The 16,409-nt window shown below is 48.9% G+C and overlaps 1 protein-coding gene across 1 annotated transcript; it reads left to right on the plus strand.

The window, feature by feature from the left end:
• The first annotated feature begins 9,032 nt into the window (after window positions 1-9,032).
• Window positions 9,033-10,285, plus strand: LOC147974794 (uncharacterized). Its single transcript, XM_087520142.1, has 3 exons — window positions 9,033-9,047; window positions 9,242-9,356; window positions 9,795-10,285. Exons 1-3 carry the CDS (start codon window positions 9,033-9,035, stop codon window positions 10,283-10,285), a joined length of 621 nt encoding a protein of 206 aa, XP_087376268.1.
• Window positions 10,286-16,409: the final 6,124 nt, after the last annotated feature.

Here is a 16,409-nt window from a genome sequence, read left to right on the forward strand (position 1 = left end):
GATGGGCCCGGGAGCGCGGCCTGAAATGAAGAGGAAGGAGGCCGGCGAGCTGGGCCAGACTCGGGCGTGGCCCACGTGGAGGCGCGGCGCGGTCAACGCAGATGGATCGGGCTCCTCCCGATCTGGCGCAGGGAGCGATGACTCCGGTGAAGCCATGGACGGCGGCGCGGTTCCGGCGGAGATGTGCTCCGGCGAGGGGAGGCCGGCCGTGAGCAGGAAGGGGCGGATCCCGGCGCGTGATGACCGGATCTGGCGACAGCGGCGCCGGACGGGGCTCCAAGTCGCAGGGCGGCGCGCTCCGGCGAAGGTTGCAGGCGAGGTCGCCGGCGGAGAGACGCTAGGCGGCGGAGGCGCGGATCGAGGGGCTCCTCCCCTCGACCGGCTACGGGAGCGAGGAGGCGCGGGGTGCCTGCGGGCGGCGATGGAGATCCGGGCTCGCGCGGGCCCCGGATGGGCTCCGCGGGCCGGCGGCGAAGTGGGGCGACGCGGAAGCCGGCTGGGACAGGTGGCGGCCGCGGGTTGGAGGAGAGCGGCGGCGGGGCTGAGGTGGCGCGCTCCGATTGGCTGGAGTGAGGTGGCGCGCGGGGGCGGACATGCCTGGTTCAATGCGGACGCGTCCGGTGGCGCGGGGAGGAGTGGATCTAGGGTTTAGACTGCGAAATGATCCGAAATTTCAGAGAGGGGTGCTCTTTTATAGGTAGAGGGAGCTAGGAAGCTCCAAATGAGGTGCGGTTTTCGGCCACGCGATCGTGATCGAACGACCGAGATGATGGAGCAGAGTTAGGTGGGTTTTGGGTCAAAAAGGAAGGGTGTTGGGCTGCAACACACACGAGGCCTTCTCGGTCCCTCGGTTAACCGTTGGAGTATCAAACGAAGTCCAAATGGTACGAAAACTTGACAGGCGGTCTACCGGTAGTAAACCAAGGCCGCTTGGCAAGACTCGGTCCAATCCGGAAATGTTTAATCCCCACACACGAAAGAAAGGTAGAAATGACCACCGGAGGAGAACGGAACGCCGGATTGCAAAACGGACAACGGGGAAAATGCTCGGATGCATGAGACGAACATGTATGCAAATGAAATGCGCATGATGACATGATATGCAATGCATGACACGCAAGCAAAGACAACGCAACAACAGCGAATAACAGAACGACACCTGGCACATCGGTCTCGGGGCGTTACATGTTCATTGCCAGATTGTGTTTCAGCATCAGACATAGAGATATCATTTGGATTATCAGGTGGTTCAGCAATAGGTTCACTAGAAGTTTGCACAGTTCTATCATTTTTATTTTTCTTCCTTTTAGAAGAACTAGGTGCATCAATATTATTTCTTTGAGAATCTTGCTCGATTCTCTTAGGGTGGCCTTCAGGGTACAAAGGTTCCTGAGTCATTCTACCAGTTCTAGTAGCCACTCTAACAGCATAATCATTTTTCTTACTATTCATTTCATCAAGCATTTCTTTCCGAGCTTTAAGTACTTGTTCTACTTGAGTGGTAACCATAGAAGCATGTTTGCTAACAAGTTTAAGTTCACCTCTAATATTATCCATATAATCACTCAAGCGTTTAATCATAAAGGTATTCTGCTTTAATTGTCTACCAAAATAAGCATTAAAGTCATCTTGCTTAAACATAAAGTCATCAAACTCATCCAAGCACTGACTAGCAATTTTAGTAGGAGGGACTTCAACTTTATCATATCTATAGAGAGAATTTACCTTTACTACCTGTGTCGGGATATCGGGAGGTTCTTCAGTAAATAAGTAATTGAGATCATATACTTCTTCAACAGGCGGTAAATCAAGACCATGTATTTCTTCAATAGGAGGTAAATTCTTAACATCTTCAGCTTTAATACCTTTTTATTTCATAGATTTCTTTGCCTCTTGCATATCTTCGGGACTGAGAAATAGAACACCTCTCTTCTTCGGAGTTGGTTTAGGAATAGGCTCAGTAATTGGCTCAGGAGCTGGCTCAGGAGTTGGCTCGGGAGGTGGCTCAGGAGGTGCCCAATTATTTTCATTTGCCAACATATTATTCAATAAAATTTCAGCGTCATCCGGTGTTCTTTCCCTGAAAAGAGAACCAGCACAACTATCCAGGTAATCTCTGGAAGCATCAGTTAGTCCATTATAAAAATCAAATATTTCAGGTTTCTTAAGAGGATGATCAGGCAAAGCATTAAGTAACTTGAGAAGCCTCCCCCAGGCTTGTGGGAGACTCTCTTCTTCAATTTGCACAAAATTGTATATTTCCCTCAAAGCAGCTTGTTTCTTATGAATAGGGAAATATTTAGCAGAGAAGTAATAAATCATATCCTGGGGACTTTGCACACAGGCAGGATCAAGAGAATTAAACCATTTCTTAGCATCACCCTTTAATGAGATCGGAAATATTTTGAGTATATAAAAGTGGCGCGATCTCAGATTATTAGTAAACAGGGCAGCTATTTCATCTAACTTACGAAGATGTGCCACAACAGTTTCAGATTCATAGCCATAAAAAGGATCAGATTCAACCAAAGTAATTATATCTGGATCAACAGTAATATCATAATAATCCTGATCAGGAACACAGATAGGTGAAGTAGCAAAAGCAGGGTCGGGTCTCATCCTACCTCTAAAAGATTCCTTACTCCACTTAATTAGTAACCTCTTACATTCAGGTTTATCGGGACAAGCAAGAATAGCTTCATAAGATTCATTATTAAAAAGATAACCCTCAGGAATAACAGGCATAGGTTCATCATCACTAACATCATCGTGTTCAGGTTCACTAATTTCTCTTTCTCTAGAATTAGAAATTTGCTCATCTAGAAATTCACCAAGTGGCACAGTAGTATCAAGCATAGAAGTAGTTTCATCATAAGTATCATGCATAGCAGAAGTGGCATCATCAATAACATGCGACACATCAGAATTCATAGCAGTAGTAGGTTTAGGTGTCGCTAGCTTACTCATAACAGAAGGTGAATCAAGTGCAGAGCTAGATGGCAGTTCCTTACCTCCCCTCGTAGTTGAGGGATAAATTTTTGTCTTAGCGTCTTTCAAGTTCTTCATAGTGTCCAGAATATATAAATCCCAAGTGACTCAAAGAATAGAGCTATGTTCCCCGGCAACGGCACCAGAAAAAGGTCTTGATAACCCACAAGTATAGGGGATCGCAACAGTTTTTGAGGGTATAGTATTCAACCCAAATTTGTTGATTCGACACAAGGGGAGCCAAAGAATATTCTCAAGTATTAGCAGCTGAGTTCTCAATTCAACCACACCTGGAAACTTAGTATCTGCAGCAAAGTGTTTAGTAGCAAAGTAATATGATAGTGGTGATAACGGTAACAAAGTAAAGACAGCAAAAGTAAAGTTTTTGGTATTTTTGTAGTGATTGTAACAGTAGCAACGGAAAAGTAAATAAGCGTAAACCAGTATATGGAAAACTCATAGGCACCGGATCAATGATGGATAATTATGCCGGATGTGGTTCATCATGTAACAGTCATAACATAGGGTGACACAGAACTAGCTCCAGTTCATCAAAATAATGTAGGCATGTATTCCGTAAATAGTCATACATGCTTATGGAAAAGAACTTGCATGACATCTTTTGTCCTACCCTCCCGTGGCAGCGGGGTCCTATTGGGAACTAAGGGATATTAAGGCCTCCTTTTAATAGAGAACCGGAACAAAGCATTAACACATAGTGAATACATGAACTCCTCAAACTATGGTCATCACAGGGAGTGGTCCCGATTATTGTCACTTCGGGGTTGCCGGATCATAACACATAGTAGGTGACTATAGACTTGCAAGATAGGATCTAGAACTCACATATATTCATGAAAACATAATAGGTTCAGATCTGAAATCATGGCACTCGGGCCCTAGTGACAAGCATTAAGCATAGCAAAGTCATAGCAACATCAATCTCAGAACATAGTGGATACTAGGGATCAAACCTTAACAAAACTAACTCGATTACATGATAAATCTCATCCAACCCATCACCGTCCAGCAAGCCTATGATGCAATTACTCACGCACGGCGGTGAGCATCATGAAATTGGTGATGGAGGATGGTTGATGATGACGACGGCGACGAATGCCCCTCTCCGGAGCCCCGAACGGACTCTAGATCAGCCCTCCCGAGAGAGATTAGGGCTTGGCGGCGGCTCCGTATCGTAAAACGTGATGAAAATTTCTCTCTAATTTTTTTCTCCTTGAAAGCCAATATATGGAGTTGGAGTTGGCGTCGGAGGGCCACCAGGGGGCCCACGAGGTAGGGGGCGCACCCAGGGGGGAGGGGCGCGCCCCCCACCCTCGTGGACAGGGTGTGGGCCCCCTGGTCTTCATCTTTGGCGAGGATTTTTTATTATTTATTCTAAGATATTCCGTGGAGTTTCAGGTCATTCCGAGAACTTTTGTTTTCTGCACATAAAACAACACCATGGCAATTCTACTGAAAACAACGTCAGTCCGGGTTAGTTCCATTCAAATCATACAAGTTAGAGTCCAAAACAAGGGCAAAAGTGTTTGGAAAAGTAGATACGACAGAGATGTATCACCGATCATTGGGCAAGTCAACCAAAGTCCATACTTTGTTCTCATACATGGATCCCATCTCAGATTTCATGGCCTCAAGCCATTTCGCGGAATCTGGACTCATCATCACTTCCTCATAGTTCATAGGTTCGTCATGGTCTAGTACATGACTTCCAGAATAGGATTACCGTACCACTTTGGTGCAAAACATACTCTGGTTGACCTACAAGGTTCGGTAGTAACTTGATCCGAAGTTTCATGATCATCATCATTAGCTTGCTCACTAATTGGTGTAGGCATTGCTACCTCTTGAGCACTGCGTTGGTTTTCCCTTGAAGAGGAAAGGGTGATGTAGCAAAGTAGCGTAAGTATTTCCCTCGGTTTTTAAGAACCAAGGTATCAATCTAGTAGGAGGCCACACGCAAGTCCCTCGTACCTACACAAACAAATAAGAACCTCGCAACCAACGCGATAAAGGGGTTGTCAATCTCTTCACGGTCACTTACGAGAGTGAGATCTGATAGAGATAATAATAATAAGATAAATATTTTTGGTATTTTTATGATATAGATTGAAAGTAAAGATTGCAAAGTAAAATAGATTGGAAAATTATATGATAAAATATAGACCCAGGGGCCATAGGTTCTCACTAGTGGCTTCTCTCAAGATAGCATAAGTATTACAGTGGGTGAACAAATTACTGTCGAGCAATTGATAGAAAAGCGAATAATTATGAGAATATCTAGGCATGATCATGTATATAGGCATCACGTCCGTGACAAGTAGGCCGACTCCTGCCTGCATCTACTACTATTACTCCACACACCGACCGCTATCCAGCATGCATCTAGAGTATTAAGTTCACAAGAACAGAGTAACGCATTAGGTAAGATGACATGATGTAGAGGGATAAACTCAAGCAATATGATATAAACCCCACCTTTTTATCCTCGATGGCAACAATACAATACATGTCGTTTCCCTTTCTGTCACTGGGATCGAGCACGACAAGATTGAACCCAAAGCTAAGCACTTCTCCCATTGCAAGAAAGATCAATCTAGTAGGCCAAACCAAATTGATACTTCGAAGAGACTGTCGTGGTTCTAACTCTAACAGTGATGTAGGGGGGTATGTATGGAGAGGCTAGATCTTAACTATGGAGGAGTTGTAAGCACACAAGGATTACGAGTTCAGGCCCTTCTCGGAGGAAGTAACAGCCGTACGTCTCGGTGCCCGGAGGTGGTCGACTGAATTATGTGTGTATGAATAACAGGGGTGCCCCTCTTGATACTGAGGAGGGGGGTGGCTTATATAGAGTTTGCCAGGCCCCTCCAGCCCTCAGTAATGCAAGGTTTAAAGTACATTAAGACTGGGGATTACTGGTAACGCCCCTAATAAAGTGCTATGATGACCATAAAAGCTACTTAATGACCGACCGTTTGCGTGCAGGGTGACTTTAGACCTCCTGGCAGTCGAGTGGTTGGAATTTGGTCGAGTGATTGCTTCGTGGTCGAGTGTCTTGAATCTGTCGAGTGGGATACCTCCAAGTCGATTGAAAGGTGACTTCTTCTAGGGATGTCCTTGGGTAGGGTACTTAGGACAGGTCCATGCCCCTACCCTAGGTACATAGCTTCATCATTAGCCCCCGAATGGATCGAGGTTCGAGTGGGGAAGGAGTTGGGGATCTTTCCGACTGGTTCTTCATGTTATATGAACATCTTGTTTTGGATCAATTGTCACGGATGACGTCGTCAACTTATTTCAGTCGCCTTGATCCAATCTTGGCCTCTTGTTGAGTGAATTTCTTTACTTGTGAAGTTCCCAGTGACGGTGTGAAAGGGATCTTCTGTTTGACGAGTTGTTTTGTGGCCCGCGGATTTTGCGGGATTTGAATTTCGGGAAGCGCGCGGGATGGGGGCGGCCGCAGTAATCGGATGGGATAGGACGGAAGCTCCTCGATTCCCGCGCCACCTTTTTCGCCACGTACCGCGCGCGCGCCTGTTGTGGGATTTGACAGGATTGCCTGGGCCTACCAGTCAGCCACTCGGAAGCAACCTCTTATAAGCTGCCGGCTCGGGACCCCCGAACAGTGCGCCTTCACTTTTCCCCCTTCGTTCACAAGATCCTCCGCCACCTCCGCTCCCACCTTGGTGCCGTAGGTCTGTTCGAGCTTCGCCGGTGACGATGGTGAAGGAGAAGACGTCAGTCCTGGAGCGCGCGAAGAAGGCGGCGGTGTAGGGGAAGGGGAAGAAGTCCGCTCGGGGCGGATCTTCCTCGAGGACTGCTCTGCCCAAGGATTGGATCCAGGGCGACTGGATGCCGTCGGTGATTCGGCAGGATGATCTCGATGATCTGGTCGAGGGGGGATTCATTCCCCACGAATCTGCGCGCCTCTAGGGGAAAGAAGTCGAACCCCAGCCTCTTGATGGTGGGTGCGTCCTCCTCGCCACCCATATCGATCATGGATTCTCTCCGCCTCCTCATCCTTTTTTCCGGAGCTTCTTGAACTTCTTCGGAGCGCAGCTCCATCACTTTACTCCCAATTCTATTGTGTATCTTGCTGCTTTCGTTTCCTTGTGTGAAAACTCTTGGGTTGCCGCCCCCATTGGGGACTCTTCAAGCACATCTTCACTTGCCGCTCTCAGTCGGTCAAGAAGGCCAAGTCGAGTGACGAACGGACGCAGGTGATCCAGCTGTGCGGGGGCCTGGCGATCCAGATGAGGGGAAAAAGTTTCTTTCTGTCTATCACTTTTCCCGAGTCAGTCTGTGGGTGGCAGTCGACTTGGTTTTACTGTAAAGACCAGGTGACCCCAGGACAGTTGACTGGGCTTCCCCCTTTTTCTCTGAATCGAGCACAAAAACCTGCCTCTCTGAAAGTGACGCCGGAGGAAAAGGCGCAAGTCAAGGTGCTGGTCGGTCGAGTGGTTCAGTTTGTCCGCGAGGGTGTGACTGGCATGGACTTGTTGGAAGTCTTCCTTCGGAGGCGCATCCAACCGCTTCAGGCTCGTGACCACCCGATGTGGCTGTACTCGGGTCTCGAAGACACCACTCGGATTCACCCAGAGGAGGTCACTGACGAGATGTTGGAAGGGTGGCTGTCGAGTATCATAGGGAACAAGGACAACCCCCGAGGAGCCAGGAGGATTCCTCCACTCGACCAAACATACGAAGTGGACAAGGTCTGACCTTGCGTTTCCGACTGTGATCTTGCTTTCTTTATTTGTTCTTTTTGGATCAGTCGATTGACTTTTGTCTCGTTTGTTGTCCTCTAGGCCACTACTGAGATGTACTCGACACCCAATGGAGCATAGGAGCAGGCCGAGGAAGGAGAGGCGAGTGGAGGCGAAAGTGGAGACGAGGGAGAAGAGTGGGAATCTGACGGCGAAGGAGAGGGGGATGACGACGACGACTCCAGTGAAGAGGAGGAGGAAGAAGTTGAACCTCCCCACTCGGAACGGCGATCCAAGCTTACACACGACCCTGCGCGGGAACGTGGTAAGGCGACTGTCCCTGTTGGGCAGTCGTCGAAGCGCCCTCGGACCTCATCTCCAGCGCCGACAGAAAAAGCTCCCAAGCACCCACGCGCGACGCCGTCCAAGCCGCCCAAGGCTCTGCCCAAGATGAAGATGACTGTCCCCACCATTTCTGGGTAATAGTAGAATTTGTTTTCCTTTGTCGAACGTGACGGACTCTTGGTCGACTCATTGAATAAGCTGACTGACTTTCGAAATTTGCAGTGCTGCCACCTCGGAGATCTCCACCAAGGACGATGATCAAGAGATGGAAGACGCTGTTACCTCCAACCCCGGTACAATTACTGATGCTCTGCTTTTAGTCGACTGACGATTTCTTATAATTCCGGTCGATTGGATTTTTCTTGTAGCTCCTCCTCATGTCATTGACCTCCCTGATGATGACGACGAAGTGCCGCTGAGGGCGCGAAGGAACAGGAGGGCGCCGGCTGGCAAGACCCCACAAACTACTCCTGCGCCTGAGGCCGCAGTCCGGGAGGGTGGTGATACCACTCGGGTTTCTGTGACCTTCGCTGAACCTCTGACGAGTGTCCGGCCTTCGACGTCGACTGCAAATCTGCCTTCGCTTTTTGCCACACACCACGTCCCTGAGGACCAAGTGGGTGCCACTAAAGAGGCTATACGCCAGGCGGGGATCATGATGGAGCAAGTGAAGGTGGTTCGGGAAGCCAGCCAAGCAGCTTATGATGCGAGCTCAGCTCTTCAGAGCAACGTCCAGGTCAGTCGATTCACCGCTTGTTCTGTTAGGATATGCTATCTGAAGAATCTCTTTTCCGAAGATCTTTATATCTGTACGCCCACTGGGTGTGTCTATTAATCTTTTTGACGAGTGGGGGCACGCTAAGTGCACCCACTGGGTGTAGTCCCCGAGACTACGGTGGACTGCTGGCAGTCGACTGTAGTCTTTATATTGTGTTGCTTTAGCTGAACTTCTTCACTCGGTCTGGTCAGGCCATGTCGAATGGAACTGTACACGGTCGGCTGCGAGCAGTCGATTTTTTTGGTCGAACCAGTGGGGGCACGCTGAGTGCACTCACTGGGTGTAGTCCCCGAGACTACTGTCGAATGTTTTTTATTCGGCTGTAGTCTTAGAAACGCCATCATTGTCTCTTGGTTACTCAGAAGCAACTTATCTTGGATGTCTGTCGACTGATTTTTTGCAGAAATCCTGCGAGCTTGTGGCTCGCTACACGGAGTTGGAGAACAAACAGATCCAGCTGAACCTTGACTTGAAGCTTGCTCAGGAGAACTTACAGAAGGCTAGGGACGAAGCAAAAGGTATGGCTAGTGAGCTTTTGTTGACTGTCCTTTCTTTCTGGCCGTCCTCGATGTTGATCTCACTTGCTGTTTCGCAGACAAAATGGAGGAGGCTCTGAAGAAGAAGGATCAAGACCTTGCCGAAGCGCAGAAGGAGGCCCTGAACAAAACGAAGCTTGCTGAAGAAAAACTGGCTTCAGTCGGTACTCTTGAAAAGGAAAACTCCAGGCTGAAAACTGCTCTCGGCGCGGCTAATCGAGAGGTCAGCCGTCTGAAGAATGGCAATATAGCTCTGAATGACAAGGCAAGTGAACTGGCGGGGAAGAGGAACGATCTGGAGGCTTATCTCGGTGGACTCGCCAAGAAGCTGTTCATCATGCTCGAGGGTAATTACTCCGGCCCGACTGACTTGCAGTTACCAAATCTGCGTAGAGCCACTGACTTATCCTTGAATTGTGTTTACAGAATTCTGCCAGAACTTCGAAGAGGAGACCAGTCGAGTGGAGACAGACTTGGACCCCATCAATTCTCCAGTGAAGGACGAGGCTGCTATGAACGTGATCCGATTGGAATCTCGTGTTGCCGGTGTTGTTGACTATCTTGCTCGGTTGAAGGTTGTGATGTCAAGGATCGACACGTCGCTCTGGCCTAGGACGACGCTTCAGAATGACCTCGAGTCCCTGATGAATCGACTGAATGAAGTCCCAGGTCGAGTGGCGGAATGGAAGAAATCTTCTGCTAGATGTGGCGCAGACGTCGCTCTGTCTCTGGTCCGCGTCCACTGCAAGGAGGCGCGAGAAGAAAAGTTGGCCGCCATCCAAGTTGCCAATACCAGGAAGCACAACTTTCAAGACTTCATGGAGACTTTCATTGCTGCTACCACTCGCATTGCAGACGGGATCGACTTGGACGAGGTCGTCGCCCCTTCCAGTCCTCCGCATGAGGAATAAAAACTTTTATGCTTCACTTTAAATTTGCCTCGGAATGCTGAGTGGATTTTGTAACCGTTAAACTCTGTCGAGCTGGAGGCTCGAGTACTTTGATCTGCGGTCTAGAACCTTTGGATCTTATCTGAACTTGATTTATCGTTGAATATCTTCATGAATTATCTGTCGAGTGGAACTTGTTCTTCACTCGAAATAACTTTGTATTTGTGGTGCAACTCCGAAGGAGAAGGTAGCAGTCGATTTGCACCTCGTCGTCCTTGCGGATTGGGATGTGTTCCGTACTTAGGCGAGCACTGGGCTGCAGCTAAGCCTCCGAGTGGAAGATCTGCTCTCCACTCGGTAGGATTTTAAAAACTTAGGCGAGTACTAGACTGCAGCTAAGCCCCCGAGTGGGAGGTCTGCTCTCCACTCGGTAGGATTTTTTCAAACTTAGGCGAGTACTGGACTGCAGTTAAGCCCCCGAGTGGGAGGTCTGCTCTCCACTCGGTAGGATTTTTTCAAACTTAGGCGAGTACTGGACTGCAGCTAAGCCCCCGAGTGGGAGGTCTGCTCTCCACTCGGTAGGATTTTTTCAAACTTAGGCGAGGACTGGACTGCAGCTAAGCCCCCCGAGTGGGAGGTCTGCTCACCACTCGGTAGGATTTTTAAATACTTAGGCGAGCACTGGGCTGCAGCTAAGCCTCCGAGTGGGAGGTTTGCTCTCCACTCGGTAGGATTTTTAAACACTTAGGCGAGCACTGGGCTGCAGCTAAGCCTCCGAGTGGGAGTCTGGCTCACCACTTGGTAGGATTTTTAAACACTTAGGCGAGCACTGGGCTGCAGCTAAGCCTCCGAGTGGGAGTCTAGCTCACCACTCGGTAGGATTTTTAAACACTTAGGCGAGCACTGAGCTGCAGCTAAGCCTCCGAGTGGGAGTCTGGCTCACCACTCGGTAGGATTTTTAAACACTTAGGCGAGCACTGGGCTGCAGCTAAGCCTCCGAGTGGGAGGTTTGCTCTCCACTCGGTAGGATTTTTAAACACTTAGGCGAGCACTGGGCTGCAGCTAAGCCTCCGAGTGGGAGGTTTGCTCTCCACTCGGTAGGATTTTTAAGCACTTAGGCGAGCACTGGGCTGCAGCTAAGCCTCCGAGTGGGAGTCTGTCTCACCACTCGGTAGGATTTTTAAACACTTAGGCGAGCACCGGGCTGCAGCTAAGCCTCCGAGTGGGAGTCTGGCTCGCCACTCGGTAGGATTTTTAAACACTTAGGCGAGCACTGAGCTGCAGCTAAGCCTCCGAGTGGGAGTCTGGCTCGCCACTCGGTAGGATTTTTAAACACTTAGGCGAGCACTGAGCTGCAGCTAAGCCTCCGAGTGGGAGTCTGGCTCACCACTCGATAGGATTTTTTTTACAAACTTAGGCGAAACGGATTCGCAGCTAAGCCACCCACTGGGGGATTTCACACGCAAACAAAAGCAACAACAATTATAGGAAAATTTGTAACACTCTTGTCTTTGATAAATAGACTACAGAAGTTTTTCTTATTACATCTCATCCGAGTGAGAATTCAAGTGTGAAAGGGGCGGAGCAGTTCTGCATTCCAAGCTCGTGGCTCATCAATCTGGCGATCGACATTGTAAAGGTGATACGCTCCATTGTGGAGGACTCTGGTGACAATGAAGGGACCTTCCCAAGTAGGAGCGAGCTTGTGTGGTTTCTGTTGATCCACTCGGAGGACCAAATCTCCTTCTTGGAAGGCTCGACTCTTCACATTTCTGGCATGGAATCGACGCAAGTCTTGCTGATAAATGGTCGATCGGATCATAGCCATTTCTCTTTCTTCTTCCAGGAGGTCGACTGCGTCTTGCTGGGCTTGTTCTGCTTCATCTTCGGTATAAAGCTCGACTCGGGGTGCATTGTGAAGTAGATCACTCGGCAGGACTGCTTCCGCTCCGTAAACCAGAAAGAACGGAGTTCTTCCAGTCGACCGATTCGGGGTGGTCCTCAATCCCCACAGAACTGACGGAAGCTCGTTGACCCAAGCTCCTGCTGCGTGCTTGAGATCACGCATCAGCCGAGGCTTCAGCCCTTTGAGAATCAGACCATTTGCCCTTTCTGCTTGTCCATTCGACTGGGGGTGGGCGACCGATGCGTAGTCGACTCGTGTGCCTTGAGAGGCACAAAATGCTCTGAACTTGTCTGAATCAAAGTTTGACCCATTGTCGGTGATGATGCTATGCGGGACTCCATATCTGAATGTTAACTCTCTGACGAAACTAATAGCAGTGCAAGCATCAAGATTCTTGATAGGCTTAGCTTCAATCCATTTGGTAAACTTGTCGACTGCCACAAGCACATGTGTGAAACCGCTCCTGCCTGTTCTCAATGGGCCAACCATGTCCAGTCCCCAAACAGCGAAGGGCCAGACGAGTGGAATGGTCTTCAGGGCTGATGCAGGCTTGTGCGACATGTTGGAGTAGAACTAGCACCCTTCACACTTGTCGACTATCTCTTTTGCCATTTCGTTCGCTCTTGGCCAGTAAAATCCCGCTCGGTATGCTTTAGCCACAATGGTCCGAGAGGACGCATGATGACCACAGGTCCCCGAGTGGATATCATCAAGGATTATCTGAACTTCTTCTGGTGTTATACACTTCTGACCGACTCCAGTCGCGCTTTCTCTATACAACTGTCCCTTTATGACTGTAAAGGCCTTGGATCGACGGACGATCTGTCGAGCCTCTTCTTTGTCCTCCGGGAGTTCCTTTCTCAGGATATACACGATATACGGTATCGTCCAGTCAGGGGTGATTGCCAAAACTTCCATGATTAGGTCGACCACTGCCGGAATTTCAACTTCAGTCGGATCTGTGGCACTCTTTGGCTGCGGGGCTTCATCTGTAAAAGGATCTTCTTGGACTGATGGCGAGTGGATGTGTTCCAAAAACACATTGCTGGGGATGGCTTCTCTCTTGGAGCCTATCTTTGCCAAATCATCAGCCGCTTGATTTTTCAGTCGGGGGATGTGATGAAGCTCTAACCCCTCGAATTTCTTCGCTAACTTTCTCACTGCATTGCAATAACCATTCATAGCTGGACTTCTGACGTCCCATTCTTTCATCACCTAATTAACCACCAAATCTGAGTCGCCATAGACCATGAGGCGACGGACGCCGAGTGAAATGGCCATGCGCAACCCATACAAAAGTGCTTCATATTCTGCTTCGTTATTGGAGGAATCAAAGTGAATCTGGAGAACATATCTGAGCTTATCTCCTCGGGGGGAAACCAATACTACCCCAGCACCGGAACCATTCAGCATCTTAGATCCATCGAAGAACATGGTCCAGTGCTCCGAGTAAACTTGAGTCGGAAGTTGCTGTTCGATCCACTCGGCAACGAAATCTGCAATTGCTTGGGACTTAATAGCTTTCTTTGCCTCAAACTTGATATCTAGGGGAAGAAGTTCAATCGCCCATTTGGCCACTCGACCAGTTGCATCTCTGTTGTGCAAAATCTCTGATAGTGGAGCGTCGCTGACGACTGTAATGGAATGATCAGAGAAGTAATGTGCAACCTTCTTCGTGGTCATATAAATCCCATATACAAGCTTCTGGTAATGAGGATATCTTTGCTTTGAAGGAGTCAAAACTTCAGAAACATAATATACTGGGCGCTGAACTTTGAAGGCCTTTCCTTCTTCTTCCCGCTCGACCGTAAGTACTGTACTGACAAGTTGTCTTGTGGCTGCAATGTAAATCAGCAAAGGCTCCTTGCTGATTGGGGCAGCAAGCACCGGCTGGGTGGAGAGCAGAGCTTTGAGCTCTGTAAACGTTGCATCAGCTTCTGGAGTCCACTCGAACTTGTCGGACTTATTCATCAGTCGGTAAAGAGGCAATGCCTTTTCACCGAGGCGAGAGATGAATCGACTTAAAGCAGCCAAGCATCCTGTAAGCTTCTGGACGTCATGCACACGCACAGGACGTTTCATCCGGAGTATAGTACCAATTTTTTTAGGATTGGCGTTGATTCCCCGTTCGGAAACGAGAAAACCGAGTAACTTCCCACCTGGAACTCCGAACATGCACTTTGATGGATTGAGCTTGATGTCATACCTCCTGAGGTTGGCAAAGGTTTCAGCAAGGTCAGTCAGCAGGTCGGAACCCTTCAGTGACTTGACCACAATATCATCCATGTATGCCTCCACATTCCGACTGATTTGAGTGAGCAAACACTTCTGAATCATCCTTATGAACGTGGCTCCGACATTCTTGAGGCCGAACGGCATGGTGACATAACAGAAGCACCCGAATGGAGTGATGAAAGCTGTTTTGATCTCGTCGGGCCCGTACAGACGGATCTGATGGTACCCGGAATAGGCGTCTAGGAAAGACAAACGCTCACATCCCGCAGTCAAGTCGACTATCTGGTCGATGCGGGGGAGAGGAAAATGATCTTTCGGGCAGGCCCGATTGATATGCTTGAAATCAATGCACATGCGAAGTGACTTGTCCTTCTTGGGGACCATGACAACATTGGCGAGCCACTCGGAGTGGTAAATTTCTCGGATGAACTCCGCTGCTAAGAGCCGAGCCACCTCCTCGCCAATGGCCTTCCTCTTCTGGACGGCGGACTGTCAAAGATGTTCTTTCACAGGTTTAAATTTTGGGTCGACTCGTAGACGGTGCTCAGCCAGCCCCCTGGGAACTCCAGGCATGTGAGCAGGCTTCCATGCGAAGATGTCCCAGTTCTCACAGAGGAACTGGATGAGCGCTTCTTCCTATTTGGAGTCGACCCTCATTGAGATGTGAGTCGGAGCAGTGTTTGGATGGCTCGGGTGAATGTGAACTGCCTTCGTTTCACTGGACGACTGAAAAGCTGATTCTGAAGCAGGGTTCTTAGCTCGTAGCAACTCACTCGGATCTGCAGTCTTCTGATACTCTTGCAGCTCGATCACCGCCATATGAGCGTCAGTAATCTTTGAGCCTTTCTGAAAACACTCTTCTGCTTTCTTCCGATTGCCTGTAACAGTGATCACACCTTTGGGACCAGGCATCTTCAATTTGAGATACACATAACATGGTCGAGCCATGAAGCGTGCATAAGCTGGCCTGCCCAAAATAGCGTGATAAGCACTTTGGAAATCCACAACTTCGAATGTCAACTTTTCCTTGCGGTAATTCTTGGAATCACCGAAAACCACATCAAGAGCAATTTGGCCGAGTGACTCGGCTTTCTTCCCAGGAATGACTCCATGGAAACTCATGTTACTAGTGCTGAGCCTGGACATCGGAATGCCCATCCCTTTCAATGTTTCTGCATACAGTATGTTCAAACCGCTGCCTCCATCCATCAGGACTTTGGTCAGTCGAGTGCCTTCGACAACTGGGTCGACCACCAGAGCTTGCCTCCCAGGGGTGGCAATGTGCGTAGGGTGATCAGACTGGTCGAATGTGATGGCAGTCTGGGACCACTTCAGATAATTGGGTGTTGCCGAAGCAACCATATTTACCTCATGGTTAATAACCTTCAGTCGACTTTTGCTCCCAACATCAGCAAAAATCATCAGGGTGGAATTGACCTGGGGGTACCCATCGTCACTATCTTCCTTGTCCTCAACTTTGTCTGACTCCTTTTCCTTATCTTTGAACTGCTTGCCCTGAAACTGCTGGATCAGAAGCCGACACTCTCGAGTGGTATGCTTTGGGTAAATGAGTTTACCCTCTTCATCTTTCTTGGTGTGGATGTGACACGGTAGATCCAAAACATCATTTCCATCTTGGTCTTTAACTTTCTTGGGGTTCCAAGGTCCTTTGGGTTTTCCCTTAAATTTTCCCTGGGTTACGGCCAGGGCCTCCCCAGGAGCGGCTGGCTCGGCTTTCCGCTTCTGTTTCCGACTGGAATTTCCTCCGGTTTCCTGGGCGACTGCTTTATGCTTGCCACTCCGGAGTCGATCCTCATCTTCACTAGTAGCGTATTTGGTGGCAATCTCCATCATCCGATTCAGAGACATCTCTCCGGTTCGACCAAACTTCAGATTCAATTCTCTGTACTTAACGCCTTCTTTAAAGGCACAAACTGCTTGATGATCTGGTACATTTTCAACTGTGTGATGCAATGTGATCCACCTCTGGATGTAATCCCTCAG

This window comes from Triticum urartu, chromosome 4A, assembly GCF_056163025.1.
Source record: "Triticum urartu cultivar PI428250 chromosome 4A, HENAU_Tu73, whole genome shotgun sequence".
Classification (NCBI taxonomy): domain Eukaryota; kingdom Viridiplantae; phylum Streptophyta; class Magnoliopsida; order Poales; family Poaceae; genus Triticum; species Triticum urartu.